General features: G+C 35.4%; 1 protein-coding gene across 1 annotated transcript; it reads right to left on the bottom strand.

Annotated features, from left to right (window-relative positions):
- Nucleotides 1-2,754: 2,754 nt before the first annotated feature.
- On the bottom strand, nucleotides 2,755-6,135 carry LOC114470425 (uncharacterized). Its single transcript, XM_028458632.1, has 3 exons — nucleotides 5,939-6,135; nucleotides 4,826-4,995; nucleotides 2,755-3,783 (listed from the first exon to the last, which is right to left on the bottom strand). The coding sequence occupies exons 1-3, from the start codon at nucleotides 6,108-6,110 to the stop codon at nucleotides 3,301-3,303; spliced, it is 825 nt and encodes a 274-aa protein (XP_028314433.1). The 5' UTR covers nucleotides 6,111-6,135; the 3' UTR covers nucleotides 2,755-3,300.
- Between the last annotated feature and the right edge of the window lie 9,759 nt (nucleotides 6,136-15,894).

The following is a 15,894-nucleotide window of genomic DNA, read 5'->3' as shown; positions in this document are numbered from 1 at the left end:
AACATCTACAGACCATTAACTTTCCCTGCACCTGCAGGGTTAACCTTAAGTTTTAAATCCCTAAACTAAATCAACTAAAAGACAAATCTGGAAGTAAATATGAATTCTAAGTGTGTGGGGACAGATCCATTTAACTGCCAATATGCTGGCTAAATATGCACGCTTGATATTTTGCAAGAAATTAGCAATTAGCATGTGTTGACTGACATTATGTTATCAAATTCAAGTTTTTTTTTTTTATAGCCCTTCAAATACATTATCTAAAAAAATATTTTTTACATAACATTATCCAATATAGTTTTAACTGTATAGAATTGTATACACTATATTGTCTTCATTAAAAAGGTATTTTTTTCCGCTCCGGAAGGACTTTAATCCAGGTGAGATGAGGCAAAATGGCTCTTTTGAGACTAAAGGTTGCAGACTCCTGTTCTATACACTGTAACGCTGATGAAATTGCCAAAATCTCCACTGTAAAAACTGCCAAATGGTCTGCGGCCTTCCTTTTCACTGCTGCTTGAAGAGCTGGAATCACAAATGCAAAAGCTGTATTTCCTTCAAACTATCCGTAAACTAACCCTGTCTGCAGCCACACTAACCAGCTAATACACGTTTTAATAGCTAGGAAAAAAAACGAAAAGCAGGTTGTTTTAACCCAAATTTAGTTTTGGGAAAAAAATATGGACAACTACATTAGTCTGACATATCTGTCAATCTGTATAATTCATCACTATAACCTCACAGCTTGATTGTTGTAAATATCTGTATTATTTTTTGTAAATATCTATATTTGTATAATTATTATTAATCTTATTTTATTTTTTACTACGGTACTGTGTGTGTAAGTCTTTTACTTAATTATACACTTATTTATTGTTTATTCTTTCTTTTGTCTTTGTTAAACATTTTATTCTTTTATTTGTGATTTTTCTTAAGTGGCTGTAACGTAAGAAATTTTCCCCTGGGATAAATAAATAAATTCTGATTCTGAATTCAGCAAGAAAAAGTCTTTATAAAATTGTGTTAATATTTCCATCCATTTATTTTCTGACCCACTTACTCCTTTTGTCAGTGTTACTATTTTAGTATATTCCTATTTATTGTGTTTAATTTCAAAACAGTTAGCCCTGTTATCAGTCATTGACTTTGAGTTTGGCAGTAAGGTTGATATATTTATTTTTATTCAGGAACTTCAAAACAATTCAAGATGCAAAAAAAGATATTCAAAAGTTTACTAGTTAAAAGAAACAACATACATCTCTACAATGACAAAGTTGAAGAAATAAAGTCAGGTTTTAGAAAATGTACAAAGTAATACAGCAGTACTGTCCAATAGCAATGAACCTTTCCGACTTCTCCACTGCGTGCTGCACAACAACCCTCCTATGACTTGTTACAATGGCAGAGACCAGAGAACTTGGAAATATTGATGATTTAAAGGCCTGGAGAGTACCTCAGCTGAAGAAATATTGCACAGATGCATTTCCAAGTACAGTTATTACAGTCATGTACATCACATTTCTCCTGTTTGCTCTTCCAGAGTGCATAAATACTGTACGTACAGTCCTAATGATACAATGCATGATGGTTTACTGCGGTTTAAGGGCTAAAAACAAAGGCTCAGAGTTGTTGACGCCCAATGTAAATGTCGGAAAGGTCCACTGAACTTTATGGACATCAAAAGATAAATCTGTATAAAAGACATTCAACAAATTAAGAAAAGATAAAAGGTTTGACATATTAAGAAACAGTCAGAAGAGACTTTTTTATTTGGCTCATTCAGAAATACATTTTATCAACAGAAGCATCATATTCTTAAAACCTGAGAAAACTATTGATTTGCAGCTCACTGGTCCAACATCATCAAGGGATTTGTAACAGTACATCAGTCAATATCAATTGAAAACACACACAAAAAAAAAAGAGAATAAAAAAAGCATTATGGTATGTCTAGTTTTGCCTTTTCCTACTACTGCCAAAACCAGTCTGCACAGCTGAGGTATGGACTCTATAGGGTCCTTGAAGGTGTGCCGTGGTATCCTGTGTGTCCTGTCATTCCGTCGTGCAGACTTAATGAATTTAAAAGCTTGTTACATGCCACAGTGTCATGAGAGCCTCATAAACATTAAGTAAAACATCTTTAACAATACAAAATAAAACCTCTTCAGTTGGAACATCCTGTTGTCAACTTTGTAGGGAGTAGCAGCCAACAACAAAACTAACCACAAATCTAGTTCATCATATCCTGGCAGAAATGTAGTGTGCAAATTGTATTTAATTTTAAAAAGTCACAATACACAAAATGCAATATTTTACTGACAATTTGTATATAGTTTAAACCAGTGTTTCTCAAATTGGGGTATGCGAATGGCACTACAGGGGGTACTTAAGAGAGAGTGTGGAAAATTAACAAAAGCATGAAAAATATGGGGATTTTAAAATGATCTTTATTTGAACATGAACTGAAAATACAAAGGTCAGTCTTGGTCCCACGCCAGGTGGGACATGACAGGACATGATCAAAATCTACTCATAAGGCACTAAATACTGTATCTTTCCACTTATTTACAAAGTTAGATTATTTAAAATGTGTGTTCACCCTCCTTCAATCCATCATTGTGGTCTTATAGTTGTTTTTTCAGAGTATTCTGAGCAAAATGTTGTAGCCAGACAAAGGGGGTACTTGGAATCAGAAATAAGAGAAAGGGGGTACTTGAGCCAAACAAGTTTGAGAACCACTGGTTTAAACATTGTGCAGTAGGGCTGGGCAATATATCACGTTTTTCTTTTTTCTCGATATAGAAAATTACAACATCGCCTATATCAATATACTGTATACAGTATATTCATAGTTTATTATGTATTAAAAAACTATTTTTAGGATTCGCTGGTTTCTCTATTTCTCAGAACATGAAAGGCACAGTTAGATGGATTGCTGATTGCGTCCTAACCCAGATCTACCACTTAACAAACCACACTACTGAACTCACTCACACATGCTGTCCCTTGTAGAAGAAAAACCAAAAGTGACACATGTTGTGCAGCTGTTTGTAAATAAATGTGCCTGTGTGGCATTTTGTATCAGCAAATTTAACCTAGAATTGTCTTTCTGGTAAGACTTTATTGCGTTAAAATGATTAAATTTTTTATCGTATATCACCATTTTGAAAAAAACAAAAGAGATATGAATTTTGGTCCATATCGCCCAGCCCGAGTGTGCACCATCTTTATCATTACAGTTTGTGTGTCTTAAAACACATCTGAAATCTGTTTGGCTGGATGATCGTAGAAGGTAAACACTTAAATGTTCACTTCCCCATGTTCATCCTTAAGCGTTAGGAAGTCGTACATCTGGTGTGATGCACTCTGGGAGATGGTCACCGATTGAGTCATGCTTCGGTCTTGAGCGTCGTACAAAACCTTGGTGATGGCTCGTCGAGCAAGTAATTTATCCATGGGATCTCTGATGAGACGCATCTCACTGGCCACTTGTTTACCAAAGATATCATCCTCGTCGTCAGTTTTGCCATTTGAATTATTAGACGTAACGAGCTTGAAGAGCTTCATTTGTTCCTGCTCGAAGTCCAGCCCCTCCTCCCTCGGAGTGTTAGCCATCTTGGGTGCGCTCGCTAACTGGCTATGTCGGGTATTGTGGGAATGAGAGGATGTGTGAGGAAGTGGTTTTTGAGGCTCATGTATGGGAGACGCTGAGGAAGAACTGGCAGCTTTAACACTCTGTGGGTCTTCACTAGAATCAAAGGCCATCATTGGAGGATCTGAAACCTAGATGAAGGAATAACCACAGACACTAAATTATACAAGAAAAACATGTGTAGCAATAATATAGCACATCTAAAGTGATTATAATTGGATATTAGTTACTAGTAAACATTCATATATTTGAGAAAAAGAACCAAATGTAGAGCTCAGAGGTAAAGTTGCAACAGTCTTAAATTTATATTAAAGATAAATGTAAAGATCTTGACAGAACAGCAAAACAATAAGATGTATTCAAAACTTTAATTACATTGAAAACCTTAATGTATAAAAAAAAACTATTGTTAGACATTAGAAGCATATGAAAAAACAAATCCACTTTATTACCAGAGGAAAAATAGAAAGATGTGCTATGTTTAAACAAACCAAACAAAATCAAAGACAAAAAAAGAACCATCTTTAATTGTACTCTAAGTCTCAGATTTAATTAATTAATTTGGTTGCTGGACGAATAAAATACTTCTAACATCAGATTTAACAATAGTACTTACAATTAAGACCAAATTAACGCTGGGTATCAAATCAGATTTTCCAAATCAGTTCTTTTTGATTCACAAGGGCCCGATTTGATTGGAGATTCAAATCAATTGAATTATATTTTCAATTTGGTTAAGGATATTCGCCAAGTAAAGTTTAAAAATAGTACAAGGAATTTAACTTGGTGGGTGGTGCAAAGAACAAAAAAATAAATAATAATAATAAATATAAATATAAAGGATAAACATATATAAATACAAGTGCTGCAGGTAATATTGTCTATATGGAGGTGGTTTCATTCACAGTGCTAATTTTACTTGATTATGGTCGAGATTCTAAGAGAACTAATTCTGTAAATAGTAGAAACCAAGTCGAACTTGGTAATTATTAAAAATAATAATGCTTATGTTAAGAATTAAGCCCACAACAATCGATGTCGCGCCATTCAAAGGTAAATCGTATTTATCGTGTTTTTAACCCAACAGGAGGCAAAAGTGTGGTCCCTTGATTTCAGCCATTTTTTACACCTGAGTGAGTTCTACGCGATTAAATATAACATGCATTCCTGTACCTGTTGGGAGTTATGCATCCTTTTGAGGTGAGGTCTCAGAAAGTTGAGGTGCTTCAGGATCCATATCTGTCTCTGAGTCAGCAGGTGTGAGCCTCCTTCGTCCTCTTGAACACGCAGTAGTTTCCCGTACTGAGTGCGCAGAGAAGCAGCCCGGGTTGTTACTTGTTCAACTGTGAAAGATAGAGTTAGGTTTTAAAAAGCGTTCAGTTAGTGCAGTGGTTCCCAATCTTTTTGTCCCGTGTACCCCCTTAAGTCAATAATGCCACATGCAGTAGCTTGATATGAATTAAATTATTATCATCACACTACAAAATTAGTTAAGAGCCGCTGCTATCAACAATCGATCCGGAAACGTATCAATAGATTGCCAGTCTATTCATATGGAGCTCCCCTCGTTGGCCAGTTTAGGTGATTCATTTTTAAACTACCCCGCTAACCCTTTTATTTTAGCCCTAACCCAGGAAATACCCTAAAATGTTTTTTTTTTGGATATGTAATTTTAAAGGTTGAATTTGCAATTTTAAATATGTTAAAATGAAAAAATATATATGACAAAAGTGGGATTCGAACCTACGGCAGCGAAAGGAAGAATTCCTGAGGCAGTGAAAACACAGGCACATTACAGGTATATATTTATGATTGCTACGTTTCTGTATCAATACACACTTTCTCTAACTTTTGGCAGGCTATAAAAATTCAAATGTTTTTCACGGTCTGACCCATTGGTACAGCCAAAAACACTGCGATAATTCACCATTTTTTTCCGTTCGACGTTCGGGATCTGCTGAGTACCTCCAATATGGCGACTTCCGGTTTGATAACGCCCCGTGAAAACCCACTATTGACAGCAGTGTGATAAATAAATGGCCTCTACAGCATAAAACAATCCTGTTTCAATAAATTACAAGAAAATAAAGTATTTTAGTGGCCAATAGTACTGTTCGTGTGTAGTAAATTCGTTATAAAAAAAATAGCATAGAAAGGAACTAGGAACATTTCCCAATTATTTTTAAATGTTTTCGAGTACCCACTGCAATGTGCTCTCGTACCCCTGTTTGGGAACAACTGGGTTAGTGTGAGCGTGTTCTGCGTGCTACTAGCTAGCATGCTAACCTGGTAATCGTAAGCATGCTGCTATGTTCTTCCACGCTGCGTCCCTTCTCTTGCGGTCATGATAGGATCCTGACGACACGTTAAACAAAGACGGATGTTGCTGCCAGAGCCCGATAAAGTTAAGCTCCTTTCCTAAATCCCAAGATCGTCCCCGCCGTGGTAGCTTTTTCATTTTTTTTGTCCGTTTTTACTTAGGGCGCCAGCGTCGCACTGGTTTTACGTCATATCCTGTTTACGTCAGAAACTATTACCCGATAGAGCCGGATGGAGATTGAAACATTGTTTACACAAATGCTATTTTGTTTGAAAAACTTTGAAAGGTTGATTTAAGTCTTTTCAAAAATATTAGAACATTTTGTTTATTTTCTTCAAATCTGTTTATTTAGATTTTGTGATCAGTACTGTTGGTGCTTTGTGAAAGTTGAATTAAAAAAAAAAAATCTAAATCATATTACATTTTTTTTTATTAAACTTCAATACATATTTTTAAATTCATGAAATCATTTACACTTTAAAATTCACAGGTAATTTTAATTTTTATTCAAAGATTGCTCACTGTATGAAACTGACTTGATTAAGTCATTATTCTCACACTTCTGATCCAATATTTTTCTCCACACCAAACCTCAAACTCACATTTATAACTCTCGTATCACTTTAAAAAAAAAGTTGTTTTAATTTTTTTTTTCATGTTTGCATTTCGAGACGAGAACAGCTGCTCTTATAAAAATAACTGCTTATGTTTAACAGGCTAAACTTTCCTTTTCAACAAAACTTCATTTTTTTATTTGTAACCACTAACACATTGAAATTTTATTTAAAGAAAAATGCATTATCATAAACATGATATTTGTTTTATTTGACATATTCTTGAACTGTAAGATGTCACACTTTTCTCCCTGGTTGTATAAAGCAGAGTTTTGAGCAAAAGCTTTAAATTATAATGATATGACAAGTAAGATGTGTGTAACAAATACTGCCAGATTTTCCCCACAATAACTAATAAGAATAGTGATAGAAATATATTTTTGGGTTTGATCTGACACAGACATATCTTAAATAAATCAATAAATGAAAGGCAGTAGTGATGAGTTAGTTACATCCACTCCTTAACAAAACCTAATCATTTACCACTGAGACATACAGGTATATGATAACTGTCTCATCTAAATAATAATGGAAATATGTGCTGCAACTGCTTGTATTAATTAACTATGAAGGACCAAACCTTCCAAATGTAAAGATGAATAAATAAAACTACATCAAAAAAGTATTTATATGTTAGTTAATATAAATGAAGGAGAGACAATATGAAGCTGTGAGCAATGACGACCAACAATGCAAAAATAAGCCTGAAGCGGCATCTGCAGGTGAATCAAAGTATTGCACTTCGTGCCACTGACAGCCTTTATTCAAACTTTTTAACATTTTAAGGCATTTCTTTCCTTATATTGGGTGAAATTCCCTCATTATGTTATCAGCATTTTTCTTTGACCATAACTGAAATTTTCAGTTGAAATGCTGAACAGTGAAAATTCCAAAATACATTATTTTATTACATTTAATTGTTTTAAAGTTGCTTAAGCTCAGACATTGGGAGCAACATAATAACAATCAGACTTATATATACATATAATTCAAAGTTCTTTAAGATATTTCTGTTGCCATTGAGTCTATTTTTCTCTCATTTTGTGTATTTTTGTTTTCCTTTTACAAATGTTTCTGTCATTCTGCCTATTTGTGCTGTTTAGTGCAGGTTGGTGTATCAACTCAAATGGTGATCTAACTGTTTATGCTGCGTTCCAAACAACTCGGAACTCAGATTTTTCCAACCTACTTGATGTTTCTTGGAGCTCTCACTTGGTAAAGTCAGTAAAAAAAAACCCGACTTCTTAGAGAATTTGTTTGTCAGTTTCAATTTGTAAAGCTGTTTATTTTAATTATATTTTTCCATTAATTGATTTTGTGTCCTGTTTCACATTTGAATGCCTTACCTGAATCACTCATAAATGTGCTATATTGTTGGCTTGCTTTGTTTGGCAAACTTACACAAAAAGGATTTTCTGATTAATCAAAGTTTTAAACACATAACACAGCCTTGATTGTAAATCAGTGGTTCCCAAACTTTTCACAGTCATGTAACCTGAAGCCATGTACCCCCTACTCTTGCACACATAAAAAACATAATGTAATGTAATATACAATGTAGCCCTACAGTGAATTTTACATATCCTCTTAAAGAATAATATATAATCAGAATCTAGAATATCTGCATTTCCTGAAGAAAATGCAAGTGAGGATGGAGGTGCTGGCCCACCTCGCACTGCATTAGCTTATCATTGGCGTTAGCATTATCTAGCATCAACATTAACATTAGCACAGCAATTGCAATAGCCTAGCATTAATATTGACCTAGCATTAGCTTTATCATAGCATTATCATTAGCCTAGCAATAGCATTATCATTAGCCTAGCAATAGCATTAGCAGAGCATTAACCTAGCAATACCAATAACCTAACAATAACAATAATCTAACAATAAAATAGCGACAGAATTAGCCTAGCATTAGCCTAGAATTAACATTGATCTAGCATTAGCTTTAATCTAGCATTAGCCTAGCAATAACAATAACCTAGCATTAGCTTAGCATTAACATTCACCTAGCTTTTGCCTAGCAATATCATTAACCTGGCATTAGCATTAACTGCTCTATTTATATTCTAGTTTCCAATATTTTTTATTTTCATTCACGTACCCCCTATGACATTTCACGTACCCCTGGGGGTACCCGTACCCCACTTTGGGAACCTAGGCTGTAATTATTATTCCTGTCAGCCATATTTGAGAGATATTTGGATGTGCTGCGTCTGAAACATTTTGAAGTCGGGGCTAAGAAAAAAAAAAGTAATCTGTGGCCAAAAATATTTTTTTATTTACCATGTCATGTCTTGGGCTTCGTATGAACCGGGAATGCAGAGTTCCGAGGGTCCTCGAACGCAGCACCAGAGTGAGTAGAAGATTGCGTTCCCGCTGCTCACCTATTACAGGTGCAGCTCATTCCCTTGATTAGCGTAACTCATTTAAGCTGTGGGCGAGCAGTCGTTCGCTCTTTCTGAGCTCCAGCGGCTGCTGCGCATCGGTCAACTCTCCACGACCGTCAACTCTCCACGGCCGTCAACTCTCCACGGCCGTCAACTCTCCACGGCCGTCAACTCTCCACGGCCGTCAACTCTCCACGGCGGTCAGCTCTCCACGGCGCCGCTCTCAAGTCGACGCTCTCAAGTCGTCGCACAGTACGAGAATCTTTTCTTTGTTAAATCAAGGGGTGTCACACGTCTTTCACATTAAGGCCAGACACGTAAATATAATAATCTGTAAAGAGGAACGTGTCTTCTACTGCACAGTATTGACACATTAAGGTGTTTTTAGTTTATTGAACTGCCATTTTACAACATACAAAAAACCTAAATTGATATTTATGAATTTTTTATGATTCATGTTTGATTCTATATTCTGTTAGATGTTTGACACTCTTGGTTTAGTGTTAGTTTGTACTGCACACATGCTGATGCTTTGTTGGTGGGTCGTGGTTTGAGCAGCAAATCAAACCCAAAACATTGTCATAGTTACAATATATTTTGGCAGTGTTAGTTTAAAATAGGTTGACGAATTTTACCACAAAAACTTGACAAATTTTTATTGCGTGCCTACTAGCGGAGTCATTTGTTAATTCAGAGTTGGTGTTTAAAAACACTATTATTAAAAGCAAAATGTCTTGACTTTGCGAAAACATTAAGTTTAGCCTCAAACATGCGAGCGCGTTTGTTTTAAGATTGGCGAATTATTAGAAGGAACATAATAAACGTCGAAAAAAGTGATTTAAGTATATTTTAATGTGGTTAAGTAAGAGCTATTAAACATTTAATAATAGTACGTTAAATTAAGAAACCATGAATGAAAATACATTAAACTATGGCGACAAATTTATTGCATCCGTATTAGGGGAGTCATTTAATTAAAAGTTAAAGTCTTTAAAATCGTATCTTATAAGAAGCGAAATGTTTCTACTTTGCGAAAAGCTTTGATTTTGCGTCAGTCATGCGAACGTGTTCATTTTAAGAAGAATTGCGAATTTTCAAAAGGAACCTGAAAAAACCACATACGAAGATTGAAAATTTGATTAACGACATCTAAAAATAATTTAAGTGCCATCAAAGCATCCAGATAAATGAGGGGCGCTCACGCCTACATCACCTGAAGACTTGAACAGAATCAACCTCCCATCTGACACAGGATATAGATTCATCTATTGTGCTTAAGCTTTGTTAAATTATACCCATGTTGAGATGATCTCTTGTACATATGTTGTAATATGTATTGTGAATGTTAAAATATAATGTATATTTTGTAATATCCAATGTACATATGTTGAATTATGTATTGTTTCTAATATATTGTACATATGTTGAAATATCGAAATACATTGTATATTTTGTAATATCTATTGTACATATGTATTGTATATTTTGTAATATCGTGTTAATGTTAAATCTGTATTCAGCTAATGCTAAATATTTCTACTATGCCAGCTAATGTTGATGAATTCTGTTGTGATGTCTAATGTTGCATAGTGTCCCAGCTAAGGCTAATTATTTTATTGTGCCGCCTAATATTGCATTCTCTCTGAGCGAAGTCTACATATTTTATTTTTGTGCCTGCTAATGTTGCCTTCTCTCCCAGCTAAGGCTAAATATTTCTGATTGTGCCGGCAAATGTTGCATTCTCTCCCAGCTAAGGCTAAATATTTTCTTTCGTGCCTACTAATGTTGCATTTTTTTCGAGCTAAGGCAAACTATTTTTTTTATATGTGGTGGCTAATTTTGCAATTTTCTCAGCTAAGGTTAAATATTTTTTGTGTGGAATAATGTTGCATTCTGTCCAAGGTAAGGCTGACTAGTTCTGATTGTGCTGGCAAATGTTGCATTCCGTGCCAATTAATGTTGCATTCTTTTCAAGTTAAGGCTATTTTGTTTTTGTGATGGCTAATTTTGCAATTATCTCAGCTAAGGTTAAAAATGTTCTTTCGTGCCAACTATTGTTGCATTCTGTCCAAGCTAAGGTTAACTATTTTTTATTATGCCAGATGTTGCATTCGCTCCCAGCTAAGGTTAAATATTTTCTCGTGCCTACTAATGTTACATTATTTTCACGCTAAGGGTAACTATTTCTGATTGTGCCAGCAAATGTTGTATTCTGTGCCAACTAATGTTGCATTCTGTCCCTAGCTAAGGTTAAATATTTTTTCTTGTCCCTACTAATGTTGCATTCTGTTCCAGCTAATGCTAAATATTTTCTTTAGTTCCAACTATTGTTGCATTCTGTCCAAGCTAAGGCTAACTAATTTGAATTTGTGGAAGCTAATTTTGCAATTATCTCAGTTGAGGTAAAATATTTTCTTTTGTGTCAACTAATGTTGTATTCTGTCCCAGCTACTGCTACATATTTTCTTTAGGTACGACTAATGTTGAATTCTGTTCAAGCTAAGGCTAACTATTTTTGAGTATGCCGGCAAATGTAGCATTCTGTCTTAGTTAAGGCTATCTTGTTTTGTGCCTGCTAATGTTGCTTTCTGTCCCAGCTAAGGCTAAACATTTTCTATTGTGCGTATTAATATTGCGTTCTTTTTAAGCTAAGGTTAACTATTTTGTTTTTGTGCTGGCTAAATTTGCAATTATCTCAGCTATGGTTAAATATTTTTTGTGCTGGTTGATGTTTCATTCTGTCCCAGATAAGGCTAAAGGATTTTCTTTTCTGCCAACTGTTGCATTTTGTCCCAGCTAAGGCTAAATATTTGATTGTGCCGGCAAATGTTGCATTCTGTCTCAGCTAAGGCTAAATATTTTTGATTGTGCCGGCAAATGTTGCATTCTGTCTCAGCTAAGGCTAAATATTTTTGATTGTGCCGGCAAATGTTGCATTCTGTCTCAGCTAAGGCTAAATATTTTTGATTGTGCCGGCATATGTTGCATTCTGTCTCAGCTAAGGCTAAATATTTTTGATTGTGCCAGCATATGTTGCATTCTGTCTCAGCTAAGGCTAAATATTTTTGATTGTGCCAACTGTTGAATTTTGTCCAAGCTAAGGACAGCTATTTTCTTTTTGCCGACTGTTGTTGCGTTCTGTGCCAGCAAAGGCAAAAATTTCTTTTGTGGCGACTAATGGTGCTTTCTGTCCAAGCTTAGGCTAAATATTTTCTGTTGTGCCAGCTAATGCTGCATTCTTACCTAGCTAAGGCTAACTATTTTCTTTTATGCTGGCTAATGTTGCATTCTGTCCCAGCTAAGGATAATTATCGACTTTTTGCTGGCTTTCATTTTTTCCTAGCTAAGGCTAACTATTGACTTTTTAACCAGCTAATGTTTCATTCTCTCGTAGCTACGATTTAAAATATTCTTTTTTTGCTGACTGTTTCATTTTGTCCCAGCTGAGGCTTAATATTTTCTTTTGTGCTGACTAATGTTACATTCTGTCCTAGCTAAGGCTAACTATTTTCATTTGTGCTGGCTGTTACATTCTGTCTTTGCTAAGGCTAAATATTTTCTTTTGTGCAGACTGCTTCATTTTGTCTTTGCTAAGGCTAAATATTTTCTTTTGTGCAGACTGCTTCATTTTGTCCCAGCTAAGGCTAAATATTTGATTGTGCCGGCAAATGTTGCATTCTGTCTCAGCTAAGGCTAAATATTTTTGATTGTGCCGGCATATGTTGCATTCTGTCTCAGCTAATGCTAAATATTTTCTTTTGTGCCTACTAATATTGGACTCTTTTTAAGCTAAGGTTAACTATTTTGTTTTTGTGCTGGCTAAATTTGCAATTATCTCAGCTATGGTTAAATATTTTTTGTGCTGATAATGTTTCATTCTGTCCTAGCTAAGGCTAAATTATTTTCTTTTGTGCCGACGAATGTTGTATCCTGTGCCAGCTAAGGCTAAATGTTTTTGTGCCAACTAATGTTGCTCTCTGTCCAAGCTAAAGCTAACTAGTTTCTGTTGTGCCAGCTAATGTTGTATTGCCCTAGCTAAGGCTAACTATTAATTTTTGCTTGCTAATGTTTAATTCTATCCTAGCTAAGGCTAACTATTGACTTTTAAGCCAGCGAATGTTTCATTCTGTCCTAGCTAAGACTTAAATTTTTTTTTTTTGGTGCTGGCTAATGCTGCATTTTGTCCAAGTTAAGGCTACTATTTTCTTTTTTTGTTGACTGTTGCATTTTGTCCCAGCTAAAGCTAAATATTTTCTTTTATGCTGATTAATGTTGATTTCTGTCCTAGCTAAGGCTAACTATTTTCATTTGTGCTGGCTGTTACATTCTGTCTTTGCTAAGGCTAAATATTTTTTTTTGTGCAGACTGCTTCATTTTGTCCCAGCTAAGGCGAAATATTTGATTGTGCCGGCAAATGTTGCATTCTGTCTCAGCTAAGGCTAAATATTTTTGATTGTGCCGGCAAATGTTGCATTCTGTCTCAGCTAAGGCTAAATATTTTTGATTGTGCCGGCATATGTTGCATTCTGTCTCAGCTAAGGCTAAATATTTTCTTTTGTGCCTACTAATATTGGGTTCTTTTTAAGCTAAGGTTAACTTTTTTGTTTTTGTGCTGGCTAAATTTGCAATTATCTCAGCTATGGTTAAATATTTTTTGTGCTGACAATGTTTAATTTTTTCCCAGCTAAGGCTAAAATATTTTCTTTTTTTGCTGACTGTTTCATTTTGTCACAGCTAAGGCTTAATATTTTCTTTTGTGCTGACTGTTACGTTCTGTCCTAGCTAAGGCTAAGTATTTTCATTTGTGCTGGCTGTTACATTCTCTTAGCTAAGGCTAAATATTTTCTTCTGTGCAGACTGTTTCATTTTGTCCCAGCTAAGGACAGCCATTTTCTTTTTGTGCTGGCTAATGTTGCAATTCTCAGCTAAAGCTAAATATTTTCTTTTCTGCCGGCTGTTGTTGCATTCTGTGCCAGCAAAAGCTAAAAATTTATTTTGTGGTGACTAATATTGCTTTCTGTCCAAGCTTATGCTAAATATTTTCTGTTGTGCCAGCTAATGCTGCATTCTTACCTAGCTAAGGCTAACTTTCTTTTATGCTGGCTAATGTTGCATTCTGTCCCAGCAACGGTTAATTATCGACTTCTTGGTGGCTTTAATTTTTTCCTAGCTAAGGCTAACTATAGACTTTTTACCCAGCTAATGTTTCATTCTGTCCTAGCTAAGATTTAAAATTTTCTTTTTTGCCGACTGTTTCATTTTGTCCCAGCTAAGGCTTAATATGTTCTTTTGTGCTGACTAATTTTGCATTTTATTGCAACTAAGGCTAAATATATTGTGCCAACTGTTGCGTTTTGTCCTAGCTAAGGACAGCTATTTTCTTTTTATGCTGGCTAATGTTGCAGTTGTCTCTACTAAAACTAGTTGCATTCTGTGCCAGCTAATGCTGCATATTGTCCCAGCTAAGGCTAAATATATTCTGTTGACTAGTGTTACATTCTGTCCTAGCTATGGCTAACTATTTTTTTTGACTGCTAATGTTGCATCCAGTCCTAGCTAAGGCTACCTATTGACTTTTTTGCTGGCCAAGGTTGCATTCTGTCCCAGTTTTAATGAAGTATTTTCATTTTGACTGCTAATATTGCTTTTCTGTTCTGGCTAAGGCTTCTTTTGTGCTGGCTGTTTCATTGTCCTAGCTAAGGCTAACTATTTTCTTTTGTGCCGGCTAATGTTTCATTCTGTCTTAGCTAAGGCTATTTACTTTTCTGTTGGCTAATGTTGCATTCTGTCTTAGTTGAGGCTAACCTTGTATTTTGTGCCAGCTAATGGTGTATTCTGTCCTAGCTAAAGCTAACAATTTTCTTTTTTGACAGCTAATGTTGGATTCTGTTCCAGCTAAGGCTAAATACTCTTCGTTGCGCTGTCTAGTGTTGCATTCTGTCCCAGCTATGGTTAAATAACTCTGTTTTTGTTTAGGGTAATTCTGCTCTTTACAGTGAAATTGTCTCTGCATTTTAACCCATTTTCTCCTTGCAAGTGTCCTTTTAAGTTGAAGGTTTATGCTCTTGCTTTGGGACCCATAGTGTTGGCCATGCTGATCTTGAACATAGTTTCCATCCCTCTTTGACATTGAGGCCACACCTTTTCAAACGTGGTAAGTGCTTAAGCAGAAAAGTAAGGTGTACAACCCAACCCTTACTATTCATCTTATGTACAGACCTGACTTGACTGATGTGGTCTTTGCTAACTATGATCTTTTCTTAAAAAATGTTGCTGGAAACCGGTCTTGGACCTACTGTCAACATCTGTTTTGCATTGTTCTGATTTATAACCCAAGTCCTTTTTTGCATTGTTCTGATGAGTAATCCTTGTCCTTTTTGCATTGTTCTCATTTGTCTTTTTTTGCATTTTCTGATGACAAATTTGTGTTCTTTTTTGGCGTTCTGATGCCTACCCCAGGTTCTTTTTGCGTTGTTTCATTGACTAACCAGGTCCTTTTTGCATTGTTCTGATCACTAATCCAGGTTCTTTTTTATGCATTGCTCCAATGTCTAATCCAGGTCCTTTCTGCATGGTTCTATTGACTAACCCAGGTTCGTTTGTTTTATTGTTCTGATGCCAAACCCAGGTCCTTTTGGGTTGTTCCATTGACTAACCAGGTAACATATTGCATTTTTTCGATGACTAATCAAGGTTCTTTTTTTTGCAATGTTCTGATGCCCAGCTCTTTCTTTTGCATTGTTTATGGACTAACTTAGGTTTTTTGTTGCATTGTTTGGATGCCTCACCCAGGCCTTTTTGTATTGTTGCATTGACTAACCAGGTCATTTATTGCATTGTTCCGATGACTAATCAAGGGTCTTTTTTTGCAATGTTCTGATGCCTAACCCAGGTCTTTTTTAGCATTGTTCCAAG

The sequence above is a fragment of the Gouania willdenowi genome, chromosome 9, assembly GCF_900634775.1.
Source record: "Gouania willdenowi chromosome 9, fGouWil2.1, whole genome shotgun sequence".
NCBI lineage: Eukaryota > Metazoa > Chordata > Actinopteri > Blenniiformes > Gobiesocidae > Gouania > Gouania willdenowi.
This window is presented reverse-complemented; position numbering and strand designations above follow the sequence as displayed.